The following is a 25,200-nucleotide window of genomic DNA, read 5'->3' on the forward strand; positions in this document are numbered from 1 at the left end:
TATTGGCACCTTTGCCTGGTGCAGGAGCCTCGCCAGAGAGGAGCATGTGGTGGGGTGATGGTGAGGGCCATCCCAGGGCACCTTCCCCAGGGGGAGGGATGGGACCCTGGCAGGTCCCCCTCACATGGCACCACTGTCCTTGGCATCTCCTCAGGACCAGCCCAGGCACAGCGGGGCTGGGTGTCCTGCCCCTTGCTCCCTGTCCCGGACCCCCTGGCAGGGCTGGCTTTCTCCCCTCACTGTGATGTCAAAAAGCTCCCCTATGATGTCCCAGGCAGTTGCCATGGAAATCGCGTGATGTCAGAGGGAGCGAACCTCCTCGGGGGTGGCGGGTGGGGGGGTCGAACGGGACGGTTCGCCCCAACTTCCATGCAGAACCCCGCTGCGTCGCCCATTCCCTGACTCCGGAAAACGAGCACCGGACCCACCCTCCACCCCGCGCCCACTGCAGCCCCACTGCCTCCGGGACCCGCCGTAGCCTCTGTGCCCGTGGGACCCTCCGCGTCCTCTCTCCTGCGGGACCCGGTGCCTGCCGTGCCTCCCACCCGTTCCTCCCACCCGTTCCTCTCCGCCGCGCTGCGCTCCTGCTGTGCGCCGCCAGTGCCGCTCCCCGGGGGGTGCCCGAACCTCGGTGACGGCGGCGGCGCCGGTAACGCAGCGGCGGCGGGGGGCGCCCGGCGGCGCGGCCCCAACTTCGGCGGGGATGCAAACTTCGGGGCCGGGCCCTCTGTCCCCGGTGCCCGCGGTACTCTATGCCCTCCCGGTGCGGCGCTCACCTTGGCGGAGCATCTTGGAGCTGGGGCGGGCGCGGTCTCCCGGTGGCGGCGGCGGCGCTCAGAGCCGCGGGCGCGGCGGCGGCGATCGGTAGCGGCGGCAGCGGTGACTGCTGCTGCTACACCGGGAACGTGGAGCCGGAGCCCGGGCGAGCAGCCCCCGTGGGGGCATGGCGGGCCGAGCCGCAGCGGCACCGGGGAGCGCCGGCCGCGGAGCACCGGGGAGCGCCGGCCGCGCCTCTGCCCGCCGCGCGTCCCGCCGCCGGCTTTTAGGGGGGGAGCCGCCCCCTCGGGGCTGGGGCCACCGCCGCCCCCCACCCCCTCGGACCGAGCTTATAAAGGGGTGCCCGGTACTGGTGCCGATGTCGATGCCGCGCTGCCTGCAGCGGCGGGCAGGGCTGGGCAGGGCGGGGCGGGGCAGCGACGGGGCGGGCAGGGCTGGGCAGGGCTGGGCGAGCCCGACCGGGCCCCCCCCTTCCTCCGCCGCCGCCGCCTCTCCCGCCTCCCGTGGACAGTTCGTGAAAGTGCTGCTGCTCCCGTTCCCCGCGCAGAGCACCCCCAGCCCTCTCCTCCTCACCGAGGGACATGGCTCAGCGCCGGACCCCCCCGGGGCTCTGCGGTCCCACCGGGGTCTGCTGTCACCCCCGCCCCATAGCCATCCCCTCTGCCTTAATTCTCCCTCGCGATGCCCCGGTATCCCACCGCGGCTCTGCCCGCCCACTCCCGTGCCCGCGGGGGTCCCCTCTGTCGCCGCTTCCCGTCAGCCCAGCATCGTTCCTGCCGCTCCCTGGCGACCTGCCGTCCTCACCGTCCACTCCGTCCCTTACCGCCCCTCGGTGTCCTGCTGTGGTCCCACCACCGATCGGGACCCCTGCTGTTCCCGTTGTCGCCTCCACCCCGATACGGCCCCTGCCATGTCCCCCACCACCACCGTCCCGAAGTCCCTGCTGTTCCCTATGGCGTCTTCTCGCCCTTATCATCCCCTCCTCCGCACCGGGTCTCTGCTATCTCGCCGGAATCATGGATGTCCCGTCGGGAGCTCTGCTATCCCCTCTGTTGCCCCGGTCCCTGTTGCCATGTCTGCCTCCACTGTTCCTGCTGTCCCCGCACTCCCCACCGCGGTCTTGACATTCCTCCAGACCTCGCTGCCTCTTGGGACTGTCCCCGCTGCCCCGCGGGGCGATCTCTCCTGGCCAAGATCCTCCCTCCTCGAAGGTCCCTCTCTCCTCTTTCTCTCTACCCCATCAGTGGGGTCCTGTTATCCCACGGGAAGCGCTGCTGTCGTCATTTTCCCTCTCGGGTTCCTGTTGTCTCTGGGGAGTCCCCGCTGCCTACCCGGACCTCTGCCAGCCCTTAGGGGTCCCCAGCTATCCAGAGTTTCTCCTGCTTCATGCCTCGCAGGGACTTGGGGGAGAACTCGCTACGCAAATATGGGAGGACATGGACCCGTCACCCCGCAAACGGCCCCGACGCCCCGTTCCTGTGTTAACATTGGGACCGGCAGGGGACCGGCAGCCCCGGGGCTCTCAGCACCGGGCAGCGGGAGATGCCATGGAGATCCCTGGACGTGACGCAGGAGCAACCCCAGCACGGCAGCGCTTTTCAAGCCCGCTGCACACCCCCAAAGTGCCCGTCGGGACCAATGCCAAAACCCATCAGTCCCCGTCATCCTGTCCGTCCCGTCGGGGCCCTCCGGCGCGCTCCCTCACTCGATCTTTCGGCCGGCGACTGCTCTGGCCTAGAGTCTGGATCGCTTAGTGCTGCCTTCCCGCCTGCACGTGTTCCAGCGCCATGGCGGCCTCCGTGCGGGTTGGGAGCACCGTCCCGGTGCCTGCCACAGGTGGGCTGAGGCTGGGTCAGCTCTGGGTTCCCGGGGCCGGCACTGGGTGCTATTTCGGTTGCCTCAGCGGGGGAGGCCGGGGTGGTGGCGGGGGAGGCCGGGACTATAGCGGAGCCACCGGTCCCGGCCTCCCCCGCCACCGTCTTGGCCCAGCTGGCCCTTTGTCGGTTCGACGTGGGCCGTGCGGGGAGGGTTTGGTGGCTCATGAGTGCCGATGTTGGGCTGGAAATAGTGAATAATCCCCCTGCTGTCACTCCCCCGCTGCTCTCCGGCTTCGCCGAGCTGTAGGGGGGCGGTTGCTGGCGGGGGCCGGCTGCAGGATGAGGCTCCTGGGGATGGGCCTGGATCACCCGCTGCTGTTGTTTTTTTTCCTTCGGTGGGATATCGGGATCCCCGTGATGGGGCAGGAAGGACCCCCGCGGTTCTTGTGCGTGAGCTATGGGAGGCTGTGCCTGGTGTCCTCACAGGTATGGGGAGAGTCAGCCCCACTCATAGGGTTTCACATAGTTACAGTGCCCCAAAAAAAGGTGTTTTCTGTCCACAAGTGCCAGCAACCGGCCCCAAGTACAACACAAAGGGCTGAAAATCGCCCCCTTCAGCCCGCTTGTCCCCAAGGCTGGTGGCATGAGTGCAACATGGATGCTGGTGGCCCATGGAGTATATAGGGAGTGCTGCTCTCCAAGTTGCTCCTTTAGGCCACCCCATTTGTCTCACAGCCCGAGGCCCCACACGGCGAGTGGCACAGCAGATTCCTGAGGAGATTCTCGGGAACACAGAGCTACGAGAGGCAATGGAAGCCTTGCCCCAAAACTACAACTTTGAGATCCCCAAGACCATCTGGAGGATCCGACAGGCTCAGGCCAAGAAGGGTGAGCGCTGGCCTGGGGGTTGAGGGGGTTTGGGGCTCTGTGTGGTGGTTTGGTGCTGCTGAGCTCCCCAGTAGTGAGGGAACCTGTCTGGGTTGGGGTGTGGGGCCTGTGAGGCTGGGGCAAAGATGGTGCTGAGCTGCACAGCATGCCCTGGCATGGTTAGGCTCTGTCTTGGTGAGCTCTTTTTCCCTCAAGCAGGGTTAATAGATCTGTATCTCTGGATTGTAATCACATTGGACAGGACAGGTTGAGCTGCATGGACTTGTCAGCTTGTGAGATGTGTCTGGGATGCCAGCCAGGTCCCTGCTGCTCTCTTCTCACTCCCTGTGCTTTCTTGCCAGGCTGCTGGGGCCGGGCAGGGGGAGTCCCACAATGCCTGGAACTGAGGCACTGGAGAGGGGCTGGTGGGTAGCTGGGCTGCACTGCACCCTGGTCTGAACTGTGCTCCAGGGGTTGCTGTATCCCCAGATGGATGGGGATTGGCCCTGGTGGCCTCAGAGCAGGCACTGTGGTGCTGCAAGGTGATGCCAGGGTTGTTCCCCCTGAGTATGTGCATTCTGCTTTGGCAGAGACAGGACTGGGTGTGTGATTAGCTACAGGCATCAGGGCTCTGTGCCCAGGTGTCACCAGTGTCTTCACCCGCTCTTCACATGCAGATAAGGGCTGCTCACAGCGTTGTGTGGCACTGGGAGCTCTGGGCAGAGCCAGGTTTGAAATGCTGTGTCCACCTGGGAATGTCTCTGCCTGCTGCCACCGAGCTGGCAGGTGTCGTGGGGGATGTTCTGGGAGCTGCTGCCTGAGCTGATCCCGGCTGTGATGCTGAGGGGCTCCCAGAAGCTGTAAGCCTGTCCCATCCATCCCAGCTGCAGTGTGGGAGGCAGGGCTGCCCATCAGGACGTGGCAAAGCCACCCAGCCGTGCTGCTCTGGCTTTCGTTACTGTGTTTTGCTGCTTGGCACCTCCTAATTAAATGTAAATATGCGGCTGGGATTTAAGCTTCAGAGCTGGGAGCAGAGCCCATCAGCCAGCCAGCCATGCTGGGATTTAAAAACCTGTGCCTGCACAGCCCAGCCAGGGGCTCGTTGCTGGGGGAACGCAGCTTCCTGTGGGCTGCAGCCAGCCCTGCCTGCACCCTCCCCCTGCTGCAGGGTCTGGGGTGTCATCCTCTGACCCCATTATGCTGTATTGGCAGAGAGTCACCCAGCTGCCTCCTGCCAACCCCTCACTGCAGGGGGAAGCTTTTTGCAGGTCTGCCTGTTGGCAGAAGTCTGGCATGGAGGGTAGTCCCAAATGGGCTGGAGGATGCTGGGACCCTGAGCTGCCTGGCCCTGCCTGCTGGGAAGGGGCTGGCAGAGCTCACACAGCCTTCCTTGGGCTCTTGCAGGTTGCAACAGGGCAAGGTTAGCCTAGTTTGGGCCAGATCTTTACACAGCTCTGCGCTTGCCAGCAAGGGCTGGTCTTGGCAGCGCAGGGGTTTCCGTTGGAGGGGGCTCTGGAGGAGATGCTTTGGTAGACATTGCTGGAGCTGGGATGTTTTAGTAGGATTGGGAGGTGAAAGGACGATGGGATTAATGGAGCCTCCTCCATTCATCTCCCCCAGCATGATCCCTGCTCTTCTCCAACATCCTGGGGTGGCCTTTGGGGACACACAGTGGGGGTTCCTGGCTGGACTCCAGGCCCTGGGAGGCCAAGCTGGGCTGCAGAGGCAGCAAGATTGTTCAGAGCTGTGAGGAAGGAGCACACCATGAAACATCATTTGTTGTTGAATAAATTCCTGCTAGGCACAACGCTGCATCATTGCCGGCCACCATCCTGAAATGGAGAGAGAAGCAGGGAGGGGAGGTGTGGAGAAGGGCAGTGAGGATGATCAAAGGTTTGGAACAGCTTCTGTACAAGGAGAGATTAAATAGATTTAGATCCTTTAGTTGGAAAAGAGATGAATGAAGAGGGATGTGATAGAGGGATATAGAATTGTGAATGATGCAGAGAGGCTGAATAGGGGATGATTATTCACTCTCTCTTGTACCAGGAGAGCCAGGGGCACGCGTTTACATTATTAGGAGCAGGTTTAAAATAAACAGAAGAAAGTTCCTTTTCCTGTGCAGCACATAATTAAAATCTGGGACTCATTACTGTGGGAAGCAGGAGGGACCAGTGGTGTCAGCAGGTTCCAAAAGGGATGAAGTGTGTGCAGGGACAGGGTGTGAGTGGGAAGAGCAGATATGGCTCGAGGCAGGACCGTGTGCACCCAGGGGTATTTGGCCAATTTCTGGCTGGTTTAGGCAGGGTCGTTCTGCAGCTGCTGCTGACCCTGGGGACTGGTGCCCAGGTCCCCTTCCTCTCCAGGCCCTTCTAACTCCAGGGCTGTTTCTCTTCTCAGTGGCCCTGCAGATGCCAGAAGGGCTTCTCATGTTCGCCTGCACCATCGCGGACATCATTGAGCGGTAAGAAAATGGCTTTTCCACACTTCCCCACTTGTGTCTGGAGTTGGCAAGGGGATAGGGGCTGCTGCCAGGAATGGGGTGGCCACCAGGCAGGGCTGCCTGGGCAGGAGGAGGTCCAGTGCTACTGCTGAGGGGGGTGCAGGGGACCACAGCATGGCTGCCTTCACAGAGTCCCCTTGGCCACAGCCTGGCTGAGCATGGACAACGCTGCTGCCCTGCAGCAGGTCACAGAGACAACAGGACAGAGACAGGCACTGTGCCAGCCTGGCCCTTGCTGCTCAGCTTCTCCTCCCCTTGCTGCTCTGCTGGGAGCTGCTGACAAGCTCAGCGTGTCAGGGCCCTCGCTCTGGTGAGGGAGCTGAGAAGCAGCCATGTTAACAACCTCCTGACACCAGCTCAGTGCCTGCATGCTCCCCATGGCAGCGCAGCCAGCAAGGGGAGGACTGGTGGCAGGGCTGCTACCACCGCACGAGTCCTCTGAGGTCTTCTTCTGTCCCTGCAGCCACAGTTTGGCTGTGCCACTTTTGGGGCAGCACAGAGGTGCTCGGGGGATAGCTCTTGTCCAGCTGGAGAGGCGTGGTGATGGCCTGGAGGGGATGACTTCGAGCAGCTCCTGCTGGGTGGTCCCTTCCCTGTGGCTCCTCTCTTGAATTTCTGTGCCGCTTGGGGGGTGAGGTTGGAGGCACGGAGAGGAGCTGGGCTTTGCTGAGACCCCTTGCCAAAACTGTCCCTGATCTCCTTACTGCTGACCTCACCTCCTTCCCTGCCCGCCCGCTTTCTCCCCGCTGCGGCTGCCCCCACCCCACCCCCTCGCTGTTTTCACACCCCTGAATTAGTGCTAATAGCACTGCGGGCCGCGGCTGCTGTTGGGTCTCGTTGCTCATTAGGATGCTGCCTTCCCGGGGCGGGCAGGCTGGGCTCCCCGCCGCCGTTAGCCGAGCAGCCGCTGCCGTGCCGGGCGGAGAGGCAGCTGTGCCTGTGGGCTTTGTCCCTGCTTTGCCACCGCTTCCCCCGTGTGCCCACTACAGCCCCGCGCTCTGGCTGGGTGAGGGCGAGGTGGGAAGGTGGGTGCTGGTAGGGGATGGGTGTGGGGGCAGAGGGGATGGGTGTGAGTGCGGGCGGCTCTGCGTGGGTTTGTCCCTTTAAGCGGAGCTGCCTCCTCGCCGGCTTTGGCACCCAGCCGCTTTCATGTCTCCGACTTCAAAGGCAGAGGATTAAGGGCTCTTTTATCTGAATGAAACCTCAAGCCCCGTTTCCCGGTGGGTGCCAGTGGATGCCGAGGTGCTGGCATCCCCTCTGGACTCTCTCTCCCTGCCAGGGGTGCTCCTCAGGGCTGAGGAGGGGTTCTTGGGTGCTAGGGTTGGGAAGTGCTGATGGGAAATGGATGCTGCGTGGGGAGAGGTTCCTGGCCAAGAGCAGGGATGTGGTAGTGCCAGTGTGTTGGTGGGAGAGTGGGGGATGGCTTTGAGGCCAAGCAGGAGGGCTATATCCTTTCCTCATTGCCACCACACATCACCCAGAGACACCTCAGTGCCAGTCCTGTGCTTGGAGCACTGGGTGCCATCTGTGATGTGGCTGTGCTGGGTACCAGCACTGCTGGCTGGAGGATCATGGCCAAGGGCAGGAGTCAACCCAGCCCTTTCGTCCCTGTCTTGGGGACACACTTGGGATCCAGTCTCACTGAAGTGGGTGAGGTGTGAATCGGCAGTGGCCTGGTTGGTGCCTGCCTCTTCCTGCCATTAGTATTCATGTCTGGTGCTAATGTGGGATCTCAGCTCGTCCGCTGCTCCTGCTGGCCCTCCTCACCCGGCGCTGGGGCTGGACGAGCCTCCAACGTGACAGGAATGGCTGCAGCCTCGTCCTCCAGCAGTGGCTGCCACAGCCAGACTGGGGTCAGGCTCCAAGGTACTGTCAGCCCCAGGGTGGTGTGATCCCTTCCCAGTGGGAACAGGGGGGTGTTAGGGCTTGAGCAAGCCTGGGATACCTGTGTCCATGAGGAACACTGCTCAACAAGCATCCCCCCTCCCCCTGCATCCCATCTCACAGCCTCCTACCCCCTCCGTGCTGGTGGGAATTTGAGTTTGGGGATGCCAATGAGCTCCCCTTCCCCTGCATGCTCTGGTAATGGCCGCAGAGCTGTGCCTGGGCGATGGTGCCCATATCCCTGTGCTCCAGGTCAACCAGAGCCGTGCCTGCCACCACTCAGAAGGAATATTTGTCCCTTCTGCTGGAGCTGCATTTTAATAAAATACTTGTGCTATGGCCTGGTGGTGCTGGGGGGGACCAGGAGTGGGGATGTGTCCTCACTCTGCCGCAGCAGGGTTGGCTCAGGGTCCTGTCTGTGGGTCTGTCTTTCCCCACATGTGGGTTTGTCTTTCCCCACATGTGGGTTTGTCTTTCCCCACATGGTGGTGTCGCTGTGTCCCCCGCTGCAGTGTGGGAATGAGCAGGTCCCCAGGGAACCCTGAGGGGAGGGCTGTCATGTAGCCCCCCCCCCAGCATCCTGTCTGGGCTTCTTAGCATTGTGCCAGCACTCGCCAAGCCCCGAGGGGCTGTGAGGATGAAGATGTAGAAGTGTCACAGCTGCTGCCTCCGGAAAGGCTGGTGGGGCACTTAGCCTGGAGCCTTTGAAATCAAGAGTGCACTTCTAGCATTGACCGGCGTGAGGCCCAGTTAATTAGCGTTAATGGGTTTGTCATTACGGAACCTATGCTGGGGCGAGCGGCCAGCTGCGGGGGGGGGGTGGCGGGGCTGGGGTCTGCTGAGCTGGCAGGGCTGCCCAAACCACATCACGACAGTCTTGCAGCACCTTCCAAATTGGCTCCGTTGATCACGGCTGATGTAACTCGGCAGAGGGTAACTCGTGCTGGGGGGCGGTGGCGTGTGGGGAGCTCAGACCGCCGCTTGGGGAGGGGGCCAGCCCCCAGCCCACCCGCTGTCATGTCAGGGAGATGGCAGTGGTCCACCCTGCGCCAGCAGCTTGGGGAGGGGGCACAGCCGTGAGCAGCCCCTCTCCTCTCCCCGTGCTGGGGCTGGAGCAGACGGCTCAGCTGGGCTCTCAGCTGGGCTTTTGATTCCTTGTTAATAAAGTCGGCTGTCAGGCTCGGCAGCTGCTAATCCCTTCGACAGGGAGAGTGGCTGCTGCTAATCAGCCATGGCTCTGTGGCAGGGACAGGCAGGGACAGGTGATGGTGGGGGGTGGGGCCATGGCTGTCCTGATGCCCACACAGGCTGCCCTGGCATGACCTTAGCACCTCTCTATGACTTGATGGCCTTTGTGTATGCAGCCCAGCAGCTTTGGCATGGCTTAAAATGCTCTGCTATGACCCTGACATAGTGCTCTGGTGTGGCTTGAAGTGCCCTGCTATGGCTCCACTATGGCCAGCAGCTGTGAAAGCAAGGGCTGGTGTGCCTGGCAATCCTCTAGTACAACATGGGCTGTCCCCTCCTGGGACTAGCAGGTGGCAGGACAAGGGCACCAACTCCCCATGGCCACAGGTCTGCCATGTAGCACGGAGCACTGTGGTGAATCTGGCAGCATCACTGTGAGGTCCCAGAGGGCCATCTTGGGATGCTAACACAGGTCAGGATGTGACCTCAGCTGCACAGGGCTGTACTCTGCTGGCTAGCATTGCCTTCCCTTTTCCCTTTGTCCTTTAAGTGTGACCTGGAGGTGCTGGCAGCGCAGTGCCGCACCCTGTGCAGGAGAATTTAATCACCATCATTAACCACACAGCAGCATCATTAGGGAGAATGAAGTTCTCACTTCATTGGAGATGTTTAAGCATCAGCCCGGGTGGTGATGGCATGATGGGGACTGGAAGTATGTGGAGTCTGTAGGGCTGTCACCTCCCAGGACTGGGATGTGCTCACCACCACATGCCCCCCACCACCTCCTTGTATCCCCATAGAACCCGTGGAGCTGGCACCAGTGGGTTGTGGTCTGGCCTGGCCATTGGGAAGAGGAAACAGGCACCATCTGGGCACAGGATAGCCAGCAGTGGCTTCACCATCACCATGCTCTGGGCCCTTGATTTGCCTTGTTTTGGTTTTTTTTTTTTTTGCAGCTAAAGGGCTAGCAAAGCTGGGGTACCCATGGGACGTGCCCCTTGGTGTGCTGGGATTTGCCCTGGTGCCTTCAGTGAGGACAGAGTGAAAGCTCTCCTCAGAGGAAAGGCCCCAGCTGGAGATGGCTGCTCCCAGGGAGCTGCAGGGACCTGCACCTCTCCCCATCCTGACCCACTTGCTGATGCTCCGTGGGGCCCTGCACTGCTCGCGGGTGGTGATTGCCCAGCTGCAATGGGGCTCTTCCAGCAGCGTTTGCAGTAAAATTGCAAACTCATTATTTTAATTACGTGCAGCCTTCCTGCGCTAATGAAGTTGGGAGCCTGGTAATGTGGCTTGGTGATGGGCTTCTCCGCTAATTAAGCTCATTGTTCTCAGCTGGGGCTCTGCTCAGCCCCCTGAACACCCTGGCACTGCAGCACCTGCTGGCACCCATCCCTGGGACGGGCTGGGCTTGGGTACTGCAGGGCAGGCAGTGGGTGTAGGGCTTGTGAGGTGATCATGGGGCTCTGCTGTTTTTAGCCAGGGACAGGGTGTGGGGTGTTTTCAGGGCATAACCCTCTCACTTATCCTCAGGTGTCTCCTGCCAGGGAGGTGACACCACACACAGTGTGAGTGCTGTGAAGGGCCACATGCAGGCGAGGCAGGTGACTCTGAAGCAAGGAGCAGCTCACTCTGCATGCCTAACTCTAGCAGGACACATGGGCACCACAGCATCTTGATGCCAGCTCTGTCCTCCGGCAGCTTCAGGATGCCAGGACTGGCCGCTTTCAGCCCAGTCCCTGCCCAGGGCTGCTGGAGCCAGGCACGATGGATGTTCTGGGGCTGAGTACTCCTCTCTGCCAGGGAGAGTGGCTCTGCTTCATGGGATGAGGACCAGCGCCGTATCATTCACAGGCTGCCGTGGTGTCAGGGGACCCTGTGCTCCTGCCAGCAGCAAATGCTCTCATTTGTTTGTTGAGGGGCTGGGATAAATCAAGGCTGCTCCAGCCTGGTGCCTGCACTGGGGTGCTGGGGAGCAGCCACCCCGTGTCTGGGGACATGTTGGCTCCGTGTGCACGTGTCTGTCCTGGCCTTGTAAGCCTCCAAACTTGTCCCCAGGTCAGTGTCTCCTCCATCCCACACCAGCCAGGGAAGAGAGGGGCTGGAAGGGTCCAGGAGTCCTGGCAGTTGGAAATGGGGCCAGGACCTGGCCTTCTTGGGGGTGCATCCTGGTAGTGCTGAGCATGGCACTTTATAAATGGGATTTTGGGAGCCATCTGTTTAAGGGAGGGGATAATGAATTAGGGGGAACTGAGAAAAATGCTAAGGCCGGGCAGTTTTTTAGAATGAGCCCGGGTTTGCGGGATGTAAAAGATGAATAACCTCCCCACACGTTCAATATTCATGAGCTCCCAGCTGTAGTGAGAGGCTCAGTGCTGGGTGGGGACAGCCCTGTCACGGCGTCCTGCCTGCCGCCATGCTGCTGGCACCCGGTCGCCGCTGCCATCGCTTACAGGGGCATGGAACACCCCAAGGACGCTCCTCTGGCTGCCCCTCGCCTTCATCCCAGTCTGGTCTGGTTGTGAGCAGTTCCCCGGCCTGCGTTGGAGGCAGGTGGCTGCTAATTGATGTTTCCTTCCTCTGTAGTTTGATGAAAGGCTCTGGCAACACCGAACTGATTAAAACATCAAGGGGAGGCCCCCACGCTTGCCTTTGATTTGTCTCTGGAGATGATTGCTGCTCCACTCGACCATCCAGCCCAGCCGGTGTGGGTCACCCCTGTGCCATCCTGCTGCCAACCTGCCTCTCCTGGCGGCACTCTTCCAGCCTTGCCAGCCGCAATGGCGGCGCCGTTGGACTCCCTCCTCACTAGGCATCGTCCCATGACCTCTGTGCTTCTTGCTCAGCTATGATTCTGCTCCCTGCAGCCAGAGTGGGACAATTCCCCCTGGCTGGAGCAGGGCTCAGCTCCATCTCTCTGTGCCCGTGGGTCGGTGGGTGGCCACATGCTGCTGGCCACAGCCCTGCACACTGGGCAGGGGCCTTGGACGCCTCCACCAGCCTCTGCCCTCCTCCCTCCACCGTTGCTGTTTCACTTTCTTGCTCTTCACCCCCAGGGACTTTCTCTGGGGTTTGGGCCAATTTGCATACATTTTAATCTATAAAAAATTAAGCGGCGCTGGCTGCCGCTCTGAGTCAGACCTCCCCGTCCTGAATCTTAAGGAGCTGAATAATTTTCCACTTTTGCTGAGATGTGTGGAGTCTGATTCATGTTCATCTCATCACCTCTCATTAGAGGAGGGGGCTGGGGGCTCAGGGGGATGGGGAAGATCCTTCTGGAACCTTCGCTGGCAACCCCCAGCCCCACAGCATGGCCAGGCAGGTGGCAGAGGAGTCGTCCTCCCATCCAGGCCACGCTGGCAGAAAGAGAGCACAGGGTTTAGATGCTGGCAGGATCTTGTCCATCTTCTGATGTTCTCCAGCTGTGTCCCTAGCCCTTGCCACACTGCAGGGAGCGTGAGTTGCCCAGGCAGGGCACGGGATGGGGATGGCTTTGCCCCCTCTCTGGGGATGCTGTGGCAGAGCTGCTCCCCTGTCCCCCTCCCTGGGCGCTGATGGCTGGGCCGGAGCTGTTAATATTCAGCACGCTCCGCCATTTCTCCACCTTCTGCCATCTGCCCAGCTCTGCCCACCATTTCTATTCTTGCCGCCGACGTAACGCTCCCTGCCTGGTGCTCAGGGGGGTGCGTGCGGGACCCTGGCCCCCAGCCAGCACTGGATGCCAGCGGTGGGGGGTGATGCTGTGCCAGGGTGCCTTGCCTCTCCTGGCTCCTTTGCCCCAGCCCTGTGCCAGTGGCAGGGGGAACCCCACTGGCACCGAGCTACAGCCGCTGGTGCGACCTCGGTGTAAATACGGAATTAGCATCTGGTTTAAGCAGCCCCTCCAGGCGCAGGGCTTTGTCATCACGATACCTACTTTCATCTGTAAACTACCACAGCAGCTCTCTGGGAAGGCAGCCAAGCTAATAATCCCCCAAAATGGTGCAATAAAATACTCACAAAGGTGCTGCCTTTAAATCATGCTAGAGACCTGACGTTGTTGCCCGCTATCAGTGGCACCCCTTCATGTGCCAGTGGGTGCTGGCTGGGCTCAGGCTGTAGTGTCAGGGATTGGGGACAGCATTACTGTTCACTTAGTGTGTTTGCTCCCCCAAGTGCCACCTAAGCAGCAGCTGATCCTGGAGAACACCCTGCTCAGCCAAACTGACACCCATGGGTGCTGCAGCTGGGCGCAGACTGAGGTGCACAAGCTCATGCAGTGCCCAAGCACGGGCTGACAGTGGCTCAGCCAGCCTGACTGGCAAAGCTGGGGATGCCAGGGCAGCTTTTCTACCCACCCTGGTGTCTCTGGTCCCCGGGACTGGCTGGTGGGAGTGCCAGCGCCACGCTGCGCCGGGTCTCCCTCTGCTCCTCTCCTCACTGGAGCATTAGGAAGCTGGCAGCGTATTGTTTGATGAGCGGATAATCCGCTGAATTGCAAACAGCTTTACCCAATTGAAGAGGCGGATTACCGCTCTCCAGCTTAATCATGTTGACATCTCGGAGAGTAGCCACTGCTTGTCCTTCTCAACGCGTGCTGAGGGGCTCAGCGGTAGCGCTGGGTCCCCTGGCAGCAGTGTGCCGTGAGGCTAGGGGTGCAGGAGGGTGGGCGGTGGTGGCAGCAGCCAGCCGTGAGCCTCACTGTCGTGCCTCCCCACAGGTTCACGGATGCAGAGGCTGTGGTGATGGGTGACGTGACCTATGGTGCGTGCTGCGTGGATGACTACACGGCCCGGGCCCTGGGCGCTGACTTCTTGGTGCACTATGGACATAGCTGCCTGAGTAGGTGACGCTCAGTCCCGGGGCGCTGCCAAGGCAGCCATGCATGGCACTGCTGAGCCTGTGCTTCTGCCACCCTGCAGTGCTGAGGAGCTCCCTGCCGCACTTGACACCAGCTCAGAGACTTGGTGCCAAGAGTTAATCCCTTCCCAAAAGGCTTTCTGTTCTTCAGCCTCAGTTGCTAGTTTTGGCTGGGGCCAGGCTGGCTAAACAGCTGCCCACAGGCAGGATTTTGGGGGCAGCAGGATGTGCGTGTCCTGCTCGGTGGCCACGTGCTGCCGCAGTGCCCAAATTGCAGCCCAGTGCCCAAGAACAGAGCAACTAGGCCATGACATGGCAAGACCCTGCTCATCCAGGAGATGATGATGGGGGTGGGACTGTTCTTGTCCTCCGCCCCGCAGCCATGGGTTTTGGGGGAAGACAGGAGCAACAGCAGAGGGGAGTGAGGGCCTCCGGGTCCCGCTGTCCCCAGGGCTGGGATGGTGGCTTTGCCAAGTGCAGCACAGGCTGGGCGGGGAAGGGAGGAGGAGGCTGTGTGCTCCCCAGGCGGACGGTACTCTGGATCCAGTTGCCATGGAAACTGCGCTGCTGTCCCAGATGCTGCTAACTTTGAAGTCCACCCAGGATGGAATCAGCCCAAAAATAACAATAAGACACTCTGGGTTTTAAGGTGGATCGGCAGAATTGCCATAGTGAGCGGCAGGCGCTTGCATCCCTGCTGCCGCCGTGCTCCCAGCACCTGGCAGCCCTCCTGGATGTTTATGGGACCACATAAATGGGTTTGAAGAATTGCATCAGGCTCTGTATGAAATACTAACTCCACAATCGAGGACTCTGTCCCAAAAGCAATGCTGGCGTGAGCTTTTGTGGTGATAAATATCTGTGCTCAGTGCTTTTGTTGCAGAAGGAGGGTTATGGCCACCACTGGAGCAGGGAGCATAAAACCCCTGGTTTGGAGCCTGCTACTCATGAGCAAGGAGCAAGGAAGGGAAGGGGCCACATGCAGCAGTGCCTGCAACTAGGCTGGATGGGTCACAGAGCACCCTGGGGTGCTCAGAGTGTGCTGGGTTCCTTTTGGGCTGCCCACAGTGCTCCCATCACTGGTGTGGCCAGTGATGGGACATGTGTCTGTGCAGCACACAGGCCCTCTCCCTCCCAGCCCCACATGCCCTGCGGGAGGGAGTAATTTGCACTTAATTGTGATCAGGTGAAAAGCACCAAAATGGGAAGTGAACGCGGAGCTGTGGATCGATGTGGACTCTGTGTACTTTAATTATTCACTTAATCGTGGTGACACAGGCTTCTTAGCACCGGGGGTAATTAGATTTGTGTTCATTGATTCCCCAGGCTGCCATTATCTAGAGAGAAACGAGCGGGTGCTATCCTCGGCTCCCATCCGCCTGGGGTGCCAAGCATGGGCAGGGGGGTCTCACAGAATGTCCACACCAGGGTGGTTGGGCCACAGGGAGCCCTGCCAACAAACTTTATTCCTCCCCACAGCCCCAGGTGTACCCCACACTTACGCTCTCTCTCTTCCTCTCACCAGTTCCCATTGACACCACTCAGGGGCTGAAGATGCTCTATGTGTTTGTGGACATAAAGATTGACAGCTCCCATTTCCTTGAGACCATTCGCTTCAACTTCACGGAGGGCACCTCCCTGGCCCTTGTCAGCACCATCCAGTTCGTCTCCACACTGCAGGTGAGATGGAGACCCTCAGCAGTGCATGATGTGGGATGGGGCTTATGTCTCTCCCAGCCTTTACTTTGGCTCAGTCCCTCTCTGTCCTGGCTCTGGTGCCAGAGCAGCTGCCCTGGGGTGCCGATGGTGCCGGTTCGAGTCACTGCGATAATGTGCTGCTGCCGTAATGTTGATCAAGTGCTTTATAATAACTCTGATCAATGTTTCATGGCGGCACCCCTCCCTGGCTCCCCGGGGAGCTGCTCTGTAAATGTCAGGGCAGGCAGTGGAGCACTTGGCATTTTGATGCAGTGCCGGCAGCAGCAGGGGAAGCTCCAGCAGGTCTGTCTGTCTGCCCCTGAACGGCCGGCTGGGCAGGACGGGAGGAGATGAATGAGCCTCTTGAGCCATGTCTATCTAAACACGAGGCTAGCGAGGCGTTCAGCCTTTCCCCCTGTCTTTTAATTGATACATTGCCTGAGCCTCACCGAGCATCTCGGCTCTGTGGGGCTCTTACCCTCCGTGATGGTGCCACCCAGAGCAGACCGACTCCCCTCCGCTGCCACTGTGCTGGGCCATAGCAGCACAGCTATTGCCACTGGTGCCCCATGGACCTGTGGCAACCAGGGTGTCCCCAGGCAGTGCCAGGGATCACCAGCCTGGGCCATGCTCTGTGCCATAGTCTGTCTGTGCTGACCCCATGTCTCCTGCAGGCAGCATCACAGGAGCTACGCTCCCAGTACAAGGTTTGTGTGCCCCAGTGCAAGCCTCTTTCCCCAGGGGAGATCCTGGGCTGCACATCGCCCCGGCTCACCCAGGACACAGATGCCATCGTGTAAGTACCCAGGGTCCTCCAGGACCCTCCTGCCTGGCCAAGCTTGCCCACCTTACCTGGCCAGGGGGCAGTTTTAGGGGGTGGCAGCGGGATGTCCCCAAGCTGGGACAGGCCCTCTGCAGCTCCTTGCACTGCTCAGAGTGGCATGTGCTTGTAGCACAGAAGAAATAATTGAGTCGTATATCAGAATAGATAATAGATGGAAGGGCGGGTGGATAATTGGAAAAGACAAATGGCCAGGGCCCAACATCACAGCAACATTAATTTTATTTAAGGACAGCAAATTAGAGGGAGCACTTCGCTTCCTATCACCTAATTATTTTAGGTAATGGAAATGCTTAATGTACTGTGAATACAGTGTGCTGGAGAATAAATAAATACAAGAACCCCACCCTTGGGGGGAGCTGGGGAGCCCAGGTGTGGGTTCAGGCTCTGTTGAGCCTCTTCTTCCCCATTCTTCTGGGAGACAACAGCACCAGTGCCTTCCCAAGTGTGGCTGTGGGGAGAGCTGGACCTGTGATTGCTGGGCATGGTTTGGGCTCCAGCCTCACCATGGGTTGCACCAGCAGTGGGGGAGAGGCACCACTTTCCATCTCTCCCCAGGGGCACTGGGAGCAGGCAGGGGTGGCCAGGCTGGCACTGCATCTGCAAGAGTGGGTCCTTCCTAGCATCAGAGGAGAGCCATGGTGCGGTACCAACTGGCTGCCCACGCAGGTGCACACAGCTGGTGTACCTGCATCCTCCCTGCATTATTATTTTCCTCTTTCCCTCGTCTCTGGGGCTAACTTTTGCAGACAAATTAGCTTTGATCTCCCAAAATGTCATTCTCCAATTAAGGGCAAAATCTAGTCAAGTTTTACGTCTGAATTCATTTTCCAAGCCCTCACTCCATTAGGGCAGCTGAATGAAAGGCTTTGAAATGTAATTGCTGACTTGAAATCCGATTAGAAATGGAAGCAGCAACATCTAGAACCAGCCATTGAGATGGAGCAGCTCCCAGGCACCCCATGCCAGTGTGGCCATCCCTCCTCACCCTGAGAGCAGCTGCCTCTGCTGCCTTGTTGTGCCAAGGGGCTGCCTGGAGATGGGGAGCCCTGGCTGTGCCTGCTGCCCCTGGGACCCAGTGCAGGAGTTTGGTTTCCTGGCATGTCTGTGCACTGCAGCTCGGGAAAGCAGTAAGCACATGCGTGGATGCTGCTGTTGCCCTTGTGCTGCAGCTCTGCCTCCCCTCTTGGCAGGTATTTGGGTGACGGACGCTTCCACCTGGAGTCCATCATGATTGCCAACCCAGGGATACCTGCATACAGGTATGGGCAGCCCATCTCCAGTCATGGGGTCACAGGAGCACAGGATGTTAAGGGTTGGCAGGGACCTCTGAAGATCGAGTCCAACTCCCCTGCCAGAGCAGGATCTAGCACAGGTCACACAGCAGCACATCCAGAAAGTCTCCAGAGGAGACTCCACAACCTCCCTGGGCTGCCTGTTCCAGTGCTCTGTGACCCTCACAGTGAAGAAGTTCCTCCTCACGTTGAGGTGGAACCTCCTGTGCTGGAGTTTATATCCTCAACAGCCCTGTAGTGGGGAGCATGCTGGGGACCAGCTGTCCCCACGATGCACCCCAGGAGCTCCTCCCACCCCAGGGCTGGGCAGGCAGCTGTCTGCAGCAGGCACAGGCAGGCGAGGGGCCATGGGGCAGGGTGAAGAGGTGCAGAGGGGAGATGAACGCCAGCCATTTACTCCGGGAATATAAACATTTTGACAAGTACCTGGGAAAGCTCGTGGAGGTGCAAGCATTAAAGCTGCTGCAGGCAAAGGCCATAAAGCGCGATGATGAGGCCGCTGAAAGCAGATGAAATATCAGGAGGGAAAGGCTTGGGCCCGCTTGGAGAAATCTGAATTTCTTAGTAGGTCGTTTGTTACTGACGGGAGGCGCGCGTCAGGTTTATGGCGCTGGTGAAGCTGCCCAAACCCGAGTGGGATTTGATTAAAATTCTCCTCATCAAACAAAGCAACAAATCAAAGATTTCTTCATAATTTATGAGCCAGGATGATAAGGGGGGGATAGAAGGGGGGACGTAACTGAGCACGAAGCTGAGCACAAATCCCAGGCTGTGCTGAGTTTCGGGGGGCTGCACCTTGCCCCCTCTCTGCGCCCTACCCAGCTGGCTGGGCCCTGTGTGAGCCAGGGGGGGAGAGATGCTGTGGGATGCAATTAGTGCTGACAAAGAATGGGCGTCATTTAGGGCCAGTGTGATGGGGGGCAGGTGATGGGGCATGAGCAGGGGTGGAGGGGCACACGTGAGCCCAGCTCTGCTTTGCAGGTACGATCCCTACAGCAAGGTCTTCTCGCAGGAGCACTATGACCATGAACGCATGCGCTGTGCTCGGCAGGATGCCATCCGCGCCGCTGCCAGTGCCCGCTGCTGGGGGCTCATTTTGGGCACCTTAGGCCGCCAGGGCTCCCCCAGCATCCTGCAGGTACTGTCCCACTCCCCGTGGCCCCTGCATGAACGCTCATGACGCCTGGGTTCAGGGGAGGACCAGTGGGTGGTGGCACCTTTGGCACAGTGCTCTCACTACTGGGGCAAGGGTGGACCTGGCACCGCTGGCAGCCTTTCAGTTGCTGCTGGCCGCAGTCTGAGCACCCCTGAGCTAAGCAGGCAGGGCAATTAGCAGCAGATGAGGGAGGCCGGACAAGGGCTCATTAAACCTGCCCCTCGCTGAGGAGAGCTGGCTAGCCTTGGAGACCCCCCCGCACAGGCAGCTTGGCAATTAATTCCCTGGGATTGTTTTAATTGGATGAACTTCCAATCAGGTTCACCATCCCTGCTCAGCTGCTGTGCTGGCACTTTCTGCACCCCAGCTGGGCAAGCAAAACAGGACCACAGTGTCCAGACCCATGGGAGTGGGGCTCCTTGAGCATGCCAGCCCCTCTCACACCTAAAAATTTTGGGGGAGCTGCTGCTGAGATTTGAGTTCAGTGCAGCGACCACTGCTCAAAGCAGGAAAGCAGCATTCCAGCAGCTGCTGTTCGATAACAGGCAGGACACAGGTATGGCCAGGGCTGGCCAAACAGGGGGTGATTAGTTCTGGCTCTAGAGGACAAGGACATCCCTGGCCCCTCCTGGGCCCCTCTCCTCCTGCAGCCTTTGACCACAGCCAGCCCACAGCAGGCGGGTGTCCCAGGGAAGGCAGCTGCTAACGAGAACAGATTGTTGTCATTGAGCAGTAATTACTTCATTAGGCTGAGGCACGCACTGGGGAGAGCCAGGCACAAGCTGGAGCGATGGCTGCGGTGTCTGGCCTGTGACTGCCATGGGGATGTGGTCATGGGGCAGAGCTGGGGTCTCGTAGACAGGAAGGGGCTGTGGGCAAGGCTTGGGAGGGGCTTGCTGGGGACATCTGTCTGGGCTCCCCTAACTTATCCAGCTGCCTTTTTTCTCCCTGCAGCACCTGGAGTCTCGTCTCAGTGCCCTGGGCCGGCCCTTCGTGCGGGTGCTGCTGTCTGAGATCTTCCCCAGCAAGCTGCAGCTCTTCCCTGACGTGGACGCGTGAGTGATGCTGACTCCTTGCCCTGAGGTCTCCAGGATGCCCCATCCCTCTCTGGGCCTCTGATTACAACAAGAACCCCTCCCTGCCATGTCTGTCCTGTTATCACGTGGGCTGGCACTGTTCACCTCTGTGTGTGCTGTGCCCACAGGTTGGGGAGGAGATGTGGCTGTCCTTGGCAGGATGTCTCTGGTGCAGTGGGGACCATGCTCCCTGCCTGCTCCATTTCCTTCCAGGGGCTTTGCTGTGACTTGTTCTTTTGAAAACACTCATCCCCCTCTGCTGCCCTCTGTTTCCCTTCCAGGTGGGTGCAGGTAGCCTGTCCTCGGCTCTCCATTGACTGGGGAGAAGTCTTTGGCAAGCCACTGCTGACACCCTATGAGGTGACCACCTTTTTGGGGACTAGCCCTGGCTTTGGGGGGGACGTGCCAGAGGGTGCAGGCTGAGAGGCTTAGCTCATTGTACCCTCCACAGGCAGCAGTGGCTCTCCGAGACATTGAGTGGCAGCAGCCTTACCCCATGGACTTCTATGCCAGCCAGTCCCTGGGGCCATGGACAGTGAACCACAGAGGCACACAGCCCCCACGCCATGGCCAGCCAGCTCAGGTGGGCATCATGGCATCACCACGGTGTAGGTGTCACCGGGGCAGAGTGTCCCCACTGCATTCCTTCACTCTTGACTGCCATGTGGGGCAGAGGGGACAGGAGGTGGAAGTGGTGGCACAGGCTGAACACCTGGTGCCATACAGTGTCCAATGCATACAGTGCTTTGTGCACTATGGTGTATGGCGTCCGTGCCAGTGCCGTATGGTGCCTGGTACCGCATGCCAAAAGCGCCACCCTGTGGCTCTGTTCCAGCTGAACAGGAACGGGCCGGTGCCTCCTGGCCGGGGATGGCACACGAGCTCCCCGCCATGCGCGTCCCGGCACAAGCACCTGCCTTGCCCTGCGACTTCCCGGGAGGAGGGATCCCCTCGCTGTGCCCCATGGGGTGCCGTGGGCTGAACACGAGCAGGCTCTTCACAGCTCAGCAGGACCTGGGACCCACCTGACACATCCCTCCCCTTGCCTCTCTGCTGCAGGGAAAACCACCTGCGACCCCTGCCTCGGCGGACAGAGGAGAGAGGCCGAGCGCTGGGAGTCCAGCAACCTCCTGAGCGCAGCCTGCACCCTGGCCAGCTGCCACCACGCTCCAGCAGCCACTGTGGGCACAGGGGACACCGCCGGGCCTCGCCTACCCCCCGACTCCCGGGTAAAACACTGCCAGGGCCTCCCGGTAGCAGCACCGGGGTGAATGCAGACAGACCGAACGACGGCCCGCAAAGACCGTCTCAGCTGCCTGCGAGGAGCGACTCTGCACGGCCAGGCCGTGCTGCAGACTGCCCGCGGAAGCTCTCTGTCCCGCCGGGGGACCCCCAACCCCACCCCACCGGGACCTCCTCCTCCCGCCCCTGCTGTCGTTCGCTGCGTCGCAGCCTCCCACCGCTTGGGGGCGCGCTGGCACATCGTGGCGGGGAGTGCCGCTCGCCTCGCTGTATCGTCCAATGAGCGCGATGCGTTTCGGCGGGAAGGGGGCGAGGCCGGAAGCGGCACTTGGTTTCCGGAGGGGGGTTGGCTGCCATGTCTGAGGGGCGGCCTTTGCGGCTCCTGGGCCTGCATGGTTACCGGCAGAGCGAACGCCGCTTTCGCCAGCGCACGGGCGCTCTGCGCAAGGCCTTGCGTGGCCGCGCGGAGCTGGTGGCTGTCAGCGCGCCGCACCCCGTGCCCGGAAGCGGAGAGGACGACGACGGGGATGACCCCCCCCGCGGCTGGTGGTTCTCTGGGCCTGGCACCTTTGAGGCAGGGGAGGTGGCGGCGGCACCAGCGGGGCTGGAAGAGTCGCTGTCGGCCGTGGCGGTTGCGCTGAAGGAGCACGGACCCTTTGACGGGCTGCTGGGCTTCAGCCAGGGCGCGGCGCTGGCCGCCATGGTGTGCGCCCTGCGAGCCCGTGGCGACCCTCGCTTTCCTGTGACCTTCGCCATCCTGGTAGCCGGCTTTGCCAGCCGCGCCCCAGCCCACAGCCACTTCTACCAGGAGCCCATCGCCCTGCCCACGCTGCACGTCGTGGGCGATGCTGATGCTGTTATCGCTGCCTCCTTGAGCAGGGAGCTTGCCCAGCATTTCGTGGAGCCTGTTGTCCTCACCCACCCTGGTGGGCACTTCGTCCCTGCTGCTGCACCACAGAAAAAGGCATACCTGGACTTCTTGGACCGGTTCCGCCATGGACGGGGATAGGCTGAGCCTCTCGGGGCTGGGGCAGGTTGATAACAGTCTCTAATAAATGGGGCTCCAGCAAGCTCTGTACAGACTGCCAATGTGGTGAAACATTGCTGTGTTTCCATACTCTCCAGAGCAGCCCAGAAGCCCTCATCATCACCGTGCAGCAGAGGGCCAAGCTAAACGGTTCTTTGTTAACAATTTTTTTCTTTTTTTTCCAATTTTGTTCCGAGCATGAATGTGCTGGTATGATGGTGAGTGAAGGGTTTGAGGACAGGAGGGTTCTGTGTGAAGTGCTTTCAGAGGCTTGACTAGCTGTTCAAATTTAGAGTCCCTTAGCTCAGCCAAAGCAAACTTCTGCAGAGCACACAGCTCCTGCAGCTGTGACACCCCAAAGGTTTGTGGTTTTTAATATCCCTGATGAAAGCTGTTAAGCCAACCTTCCAGCTGGACTGGGCTAGAAAATCCTCTTGTCCCTGGCAGTGCCAGGGCTGGTGTTCATTTTTGGAGCAAAATGTCTGCTGATTCAGCATGTGTGTTGGGAGACTTTAGTATCTTCCTCGGTACTAATTGCCTTTGTGAACAAGAAAAATTTGTTGCTACGTTTTTGGCTCTGATGTTTTCCAGAAGCACATGGAAATTTTTATTGTTACAATTGCAGGTGTCTTGCGTGACTGCTGCTGGAGCAGGCTGGGCTTAAAGGTATCATGCTGGCAGGGCTGCTCTGTACTCTTGCCTTTCCTTGTGGGTACAGTGCAATATAGCTATAAATTGCATGAAATGTCTCGATTTGCCCCCTGCTCAGCCAGTGCTGGGAGCAGCAGAGGGATGAAGGATGCTGTGGTGCAGGAGCAGGCCTGGAGGCAGCAGACAGATGCACTTTCTCTATTCAGTCAGGTTGGAACAGGCCTGGGGGCTATGAGGGTTAAAACCAACCCAGCAGAAGTGAGTGGTCCCCAGTCTGTGAGGGTTTTGCTCTGGTTTCTTGTTGGGTTTGTGGTGTGTTGGGAAGATGTGTCTGGTTTTCCTGCAGCCCTGGGGGCTGTCGCAGGGGGCTGTTGATGCTTGGACAGTGCCTGCCTGCTTTGCCATCTCAGGGCAGCACTGGGTGGGCTCTGTTACATCTGTGCTGCCTGCTCAGGTGATGGGAAGGTGTGGAGTGTCTTGTCAGCCCGTGGACACCACGTTAAGGATACCAGAGGCCGTTTTGTGGGGGGAAGGAGTGCAGCCTGGGGCTGTGCACCCAGCTGCACCAGCAGCTGTGGGGAGCAAGGCCGAATTCAGCAGCCGGTCGTGACAAAGCACCAGGGCCTTTGTCTCTGCCGCTGGTGAGGGCTGGCAGCAGCCAGCACTTTGCCAACCCACTCTTGGTTAGCTGTTTAATTATTGCAGAGCTGCAGCTCGCCGCGGTGGTCTCCGGGTGCAGCATCTCCCTCCCCCAAAGTGGGACGGTGCGGAGGAGGCACTGCAGCCGTGCCCGGCTGCCAGCCTGCACTGCGGTCCCGCAGCCGCTGACCGACAGACATCTTCCCGCTCCCGGAGGGAGGCACCGCCGCAGCTCGCTGGCGCTGGGAACGGGGGAAGGAGCCCGAGTGTGTGGGGAGAGCGCGGAACGGTCCTGTATCTGCAGGAAGCTCCATCAGGAGCAGCGTTGAGGGCTGGGTGGCCTGAGCTGGGGTGCTTCAGTACCTACCTCATCATCCAGGAAGCTTAAAAAGATGGCTCCTGCTAGGTGGCGCCTGCACCAGTTTGAACAAATTAATGAAAATAAGAGGAGTTTGGTTTTCCCCCAAAACAGCGTGTGGTAGTTTCTTCCATGAGCCAGGGGCACAGCGATGGAGCAAGCCTGGGCGCTGGGTGGCAGCTGTGCCACTGGCCTGAGGACAGCCACTGGTGTTACCCAGAAGCACCAGGAGCCTGGGTGTTTTGGCATGGGATGGAATCACCCCTCTGCTCCTCAGATGGGACTCTTTCTATCCTCCAGTGCAGCCATTGGAACCCCCTTCATGGTCCCAATGCCAGCCCCAGGGTCAAGTACTGTTTTACTTGGGACTATGAGTCTGCTGTGGGCACAGGGTCCAGCTCCCTGGGTGAGCAGAGCACTCAGCCCTCCCCCAGTGTCCCAGGGAGGGTGGGAGAGGACTGGCACAAACAGAGGCACTGCCTGTGCTGCTGCCTTCTGCAAACACCCACCTTAATCAGCTCCTTGTGTCCCTTCTCCCTGTGCCACCCCTGACTCAAGCCCTCTACAGCCCACCATGCCAGCCACCTACATGGGGCTTGCTGGGCAAAGACACCTGTGGGCAAGCAGTGGGAGAAGTGATGCCCTACTGAGCCTGGAATCAGGCGTGGATCTTGATGGGCTTTGAGCCTTGCTCATCTCACACTCGTCTTCCTTGTCCCCTTGAGTGTGGGGAGGGGGCAGCTGGGAAGGTGCCATGTTTCCTACAAGCTGACTCCTGCCAGCAAGAAGGCAGCAGCAGGGGAGAACCAGGGGCCATCCCCTGACCCTGCTGCTGGAGCAAGACCAAGCTGTTGGGAACAGCCCCCCCCACACCTTCCCTACTTCACCCGCAGAAGCTTCCAGTTGTGGCTGAGTCACTCCCTGTAGCTCCTTCTCTCCTTGTTTTGGATGGAAGTTTTCCATGGAAACCCAGGCTGGGCCGGGCCGCGGGCTGGGATAAACAGAGCTGAATCACAAAAGGCCATTTGGCCAGGAGCTGTCAGATGGCAACAACAGTACATGTGGCATGCAGGCAGGTGGCTGCCTGTGTTTTGGGGGGGCAGCACTTTTCCCTGTGCCCTCCACCAGCCTTGCTGGCTCAACCCCGCTCCCAGCCCACCCCAGATTTCCCTGATGCCCTTTGACAAAGTCAGGAGTGGATTGCAGGCTTCAACTAGAAGCTGTTTTTGGGGATGAACAGAGAATTCCCAGCCAGGGAGAGCCCCTTGGGACCCTTGCTGCAGCCTAGTCTCCAGCCATGGGGCTCTGTAGGGTCATGGCTGCCAAAGGTCCCTTGGGAAGAGCC

At 59.9% G+C, this 25,200-nt stretch overlaps 2 protein-coding genes across 2 annotated transcripts; both read left to right on the top strand.

Moving 5' to 3' along the window:
- Positions 1 to 2,564: 2,564 nt before the first annotated feature.
- Positions 2,565 to 21,072, top strand: DPH1 (diphthamide biosynthesis 1). Its single transcript, XM_054394377.1, has 12 exons — positions 2,565 to 2,613; positions 3,330 to 3,482; positions 5,862 to 5,925; positions 13,733 to 13,854; positions 15,398 to 15,552; positions 16,245 to 16,366; positions 17,605 to 17,673; positions 18,688 to 18,844; positions 19,817 to 19,917; positions 20,220 to 20,298; positions 20,390 to 20,521; positions 20,998 to 21,072. Exons 1-12 carry the CDS (start codon positions 2,565 to 2,567, stop codon positions 21,070 to 21,072), a joined length of 1,278 nt encoding a protein of 425 aa, XP_054250352.1.
- A 448-nt stretch (positions 21,073 to 21,520) lies between these two features.
- Positions 21,521 to 22,189, top strand: OVCA2 (OVCA2 serine hydrolase domain containing). The gene has a single exon (XM_054394551.1). It carries the CDS (start codon positions 21,536 to 21,538, stop codon positions 22,187 to 22,189), a length of 654 nt encoding a protein of 217 aa, XP_054250526.1. The 5' UTR covers positions 21,521 to 21,535.
- Positions 22,190 to 25,200: the final 3,011 nt, after the last annotated feature.

The sequence above is a fragment of the Indicator indicator genome, chromosome 30 (genome assembly GCF_027791375.1).
Source record: "Indicator indicator isolate 239-I01 chromosome 30, UM_Iind_1.1, whole genome shotgun sequence".
Lineage (NCBI taxonomy): Eukaryota > Metazoa > Chordata > Aves > Piciformes > Indicatoridae > Indicator > Indicator indicator.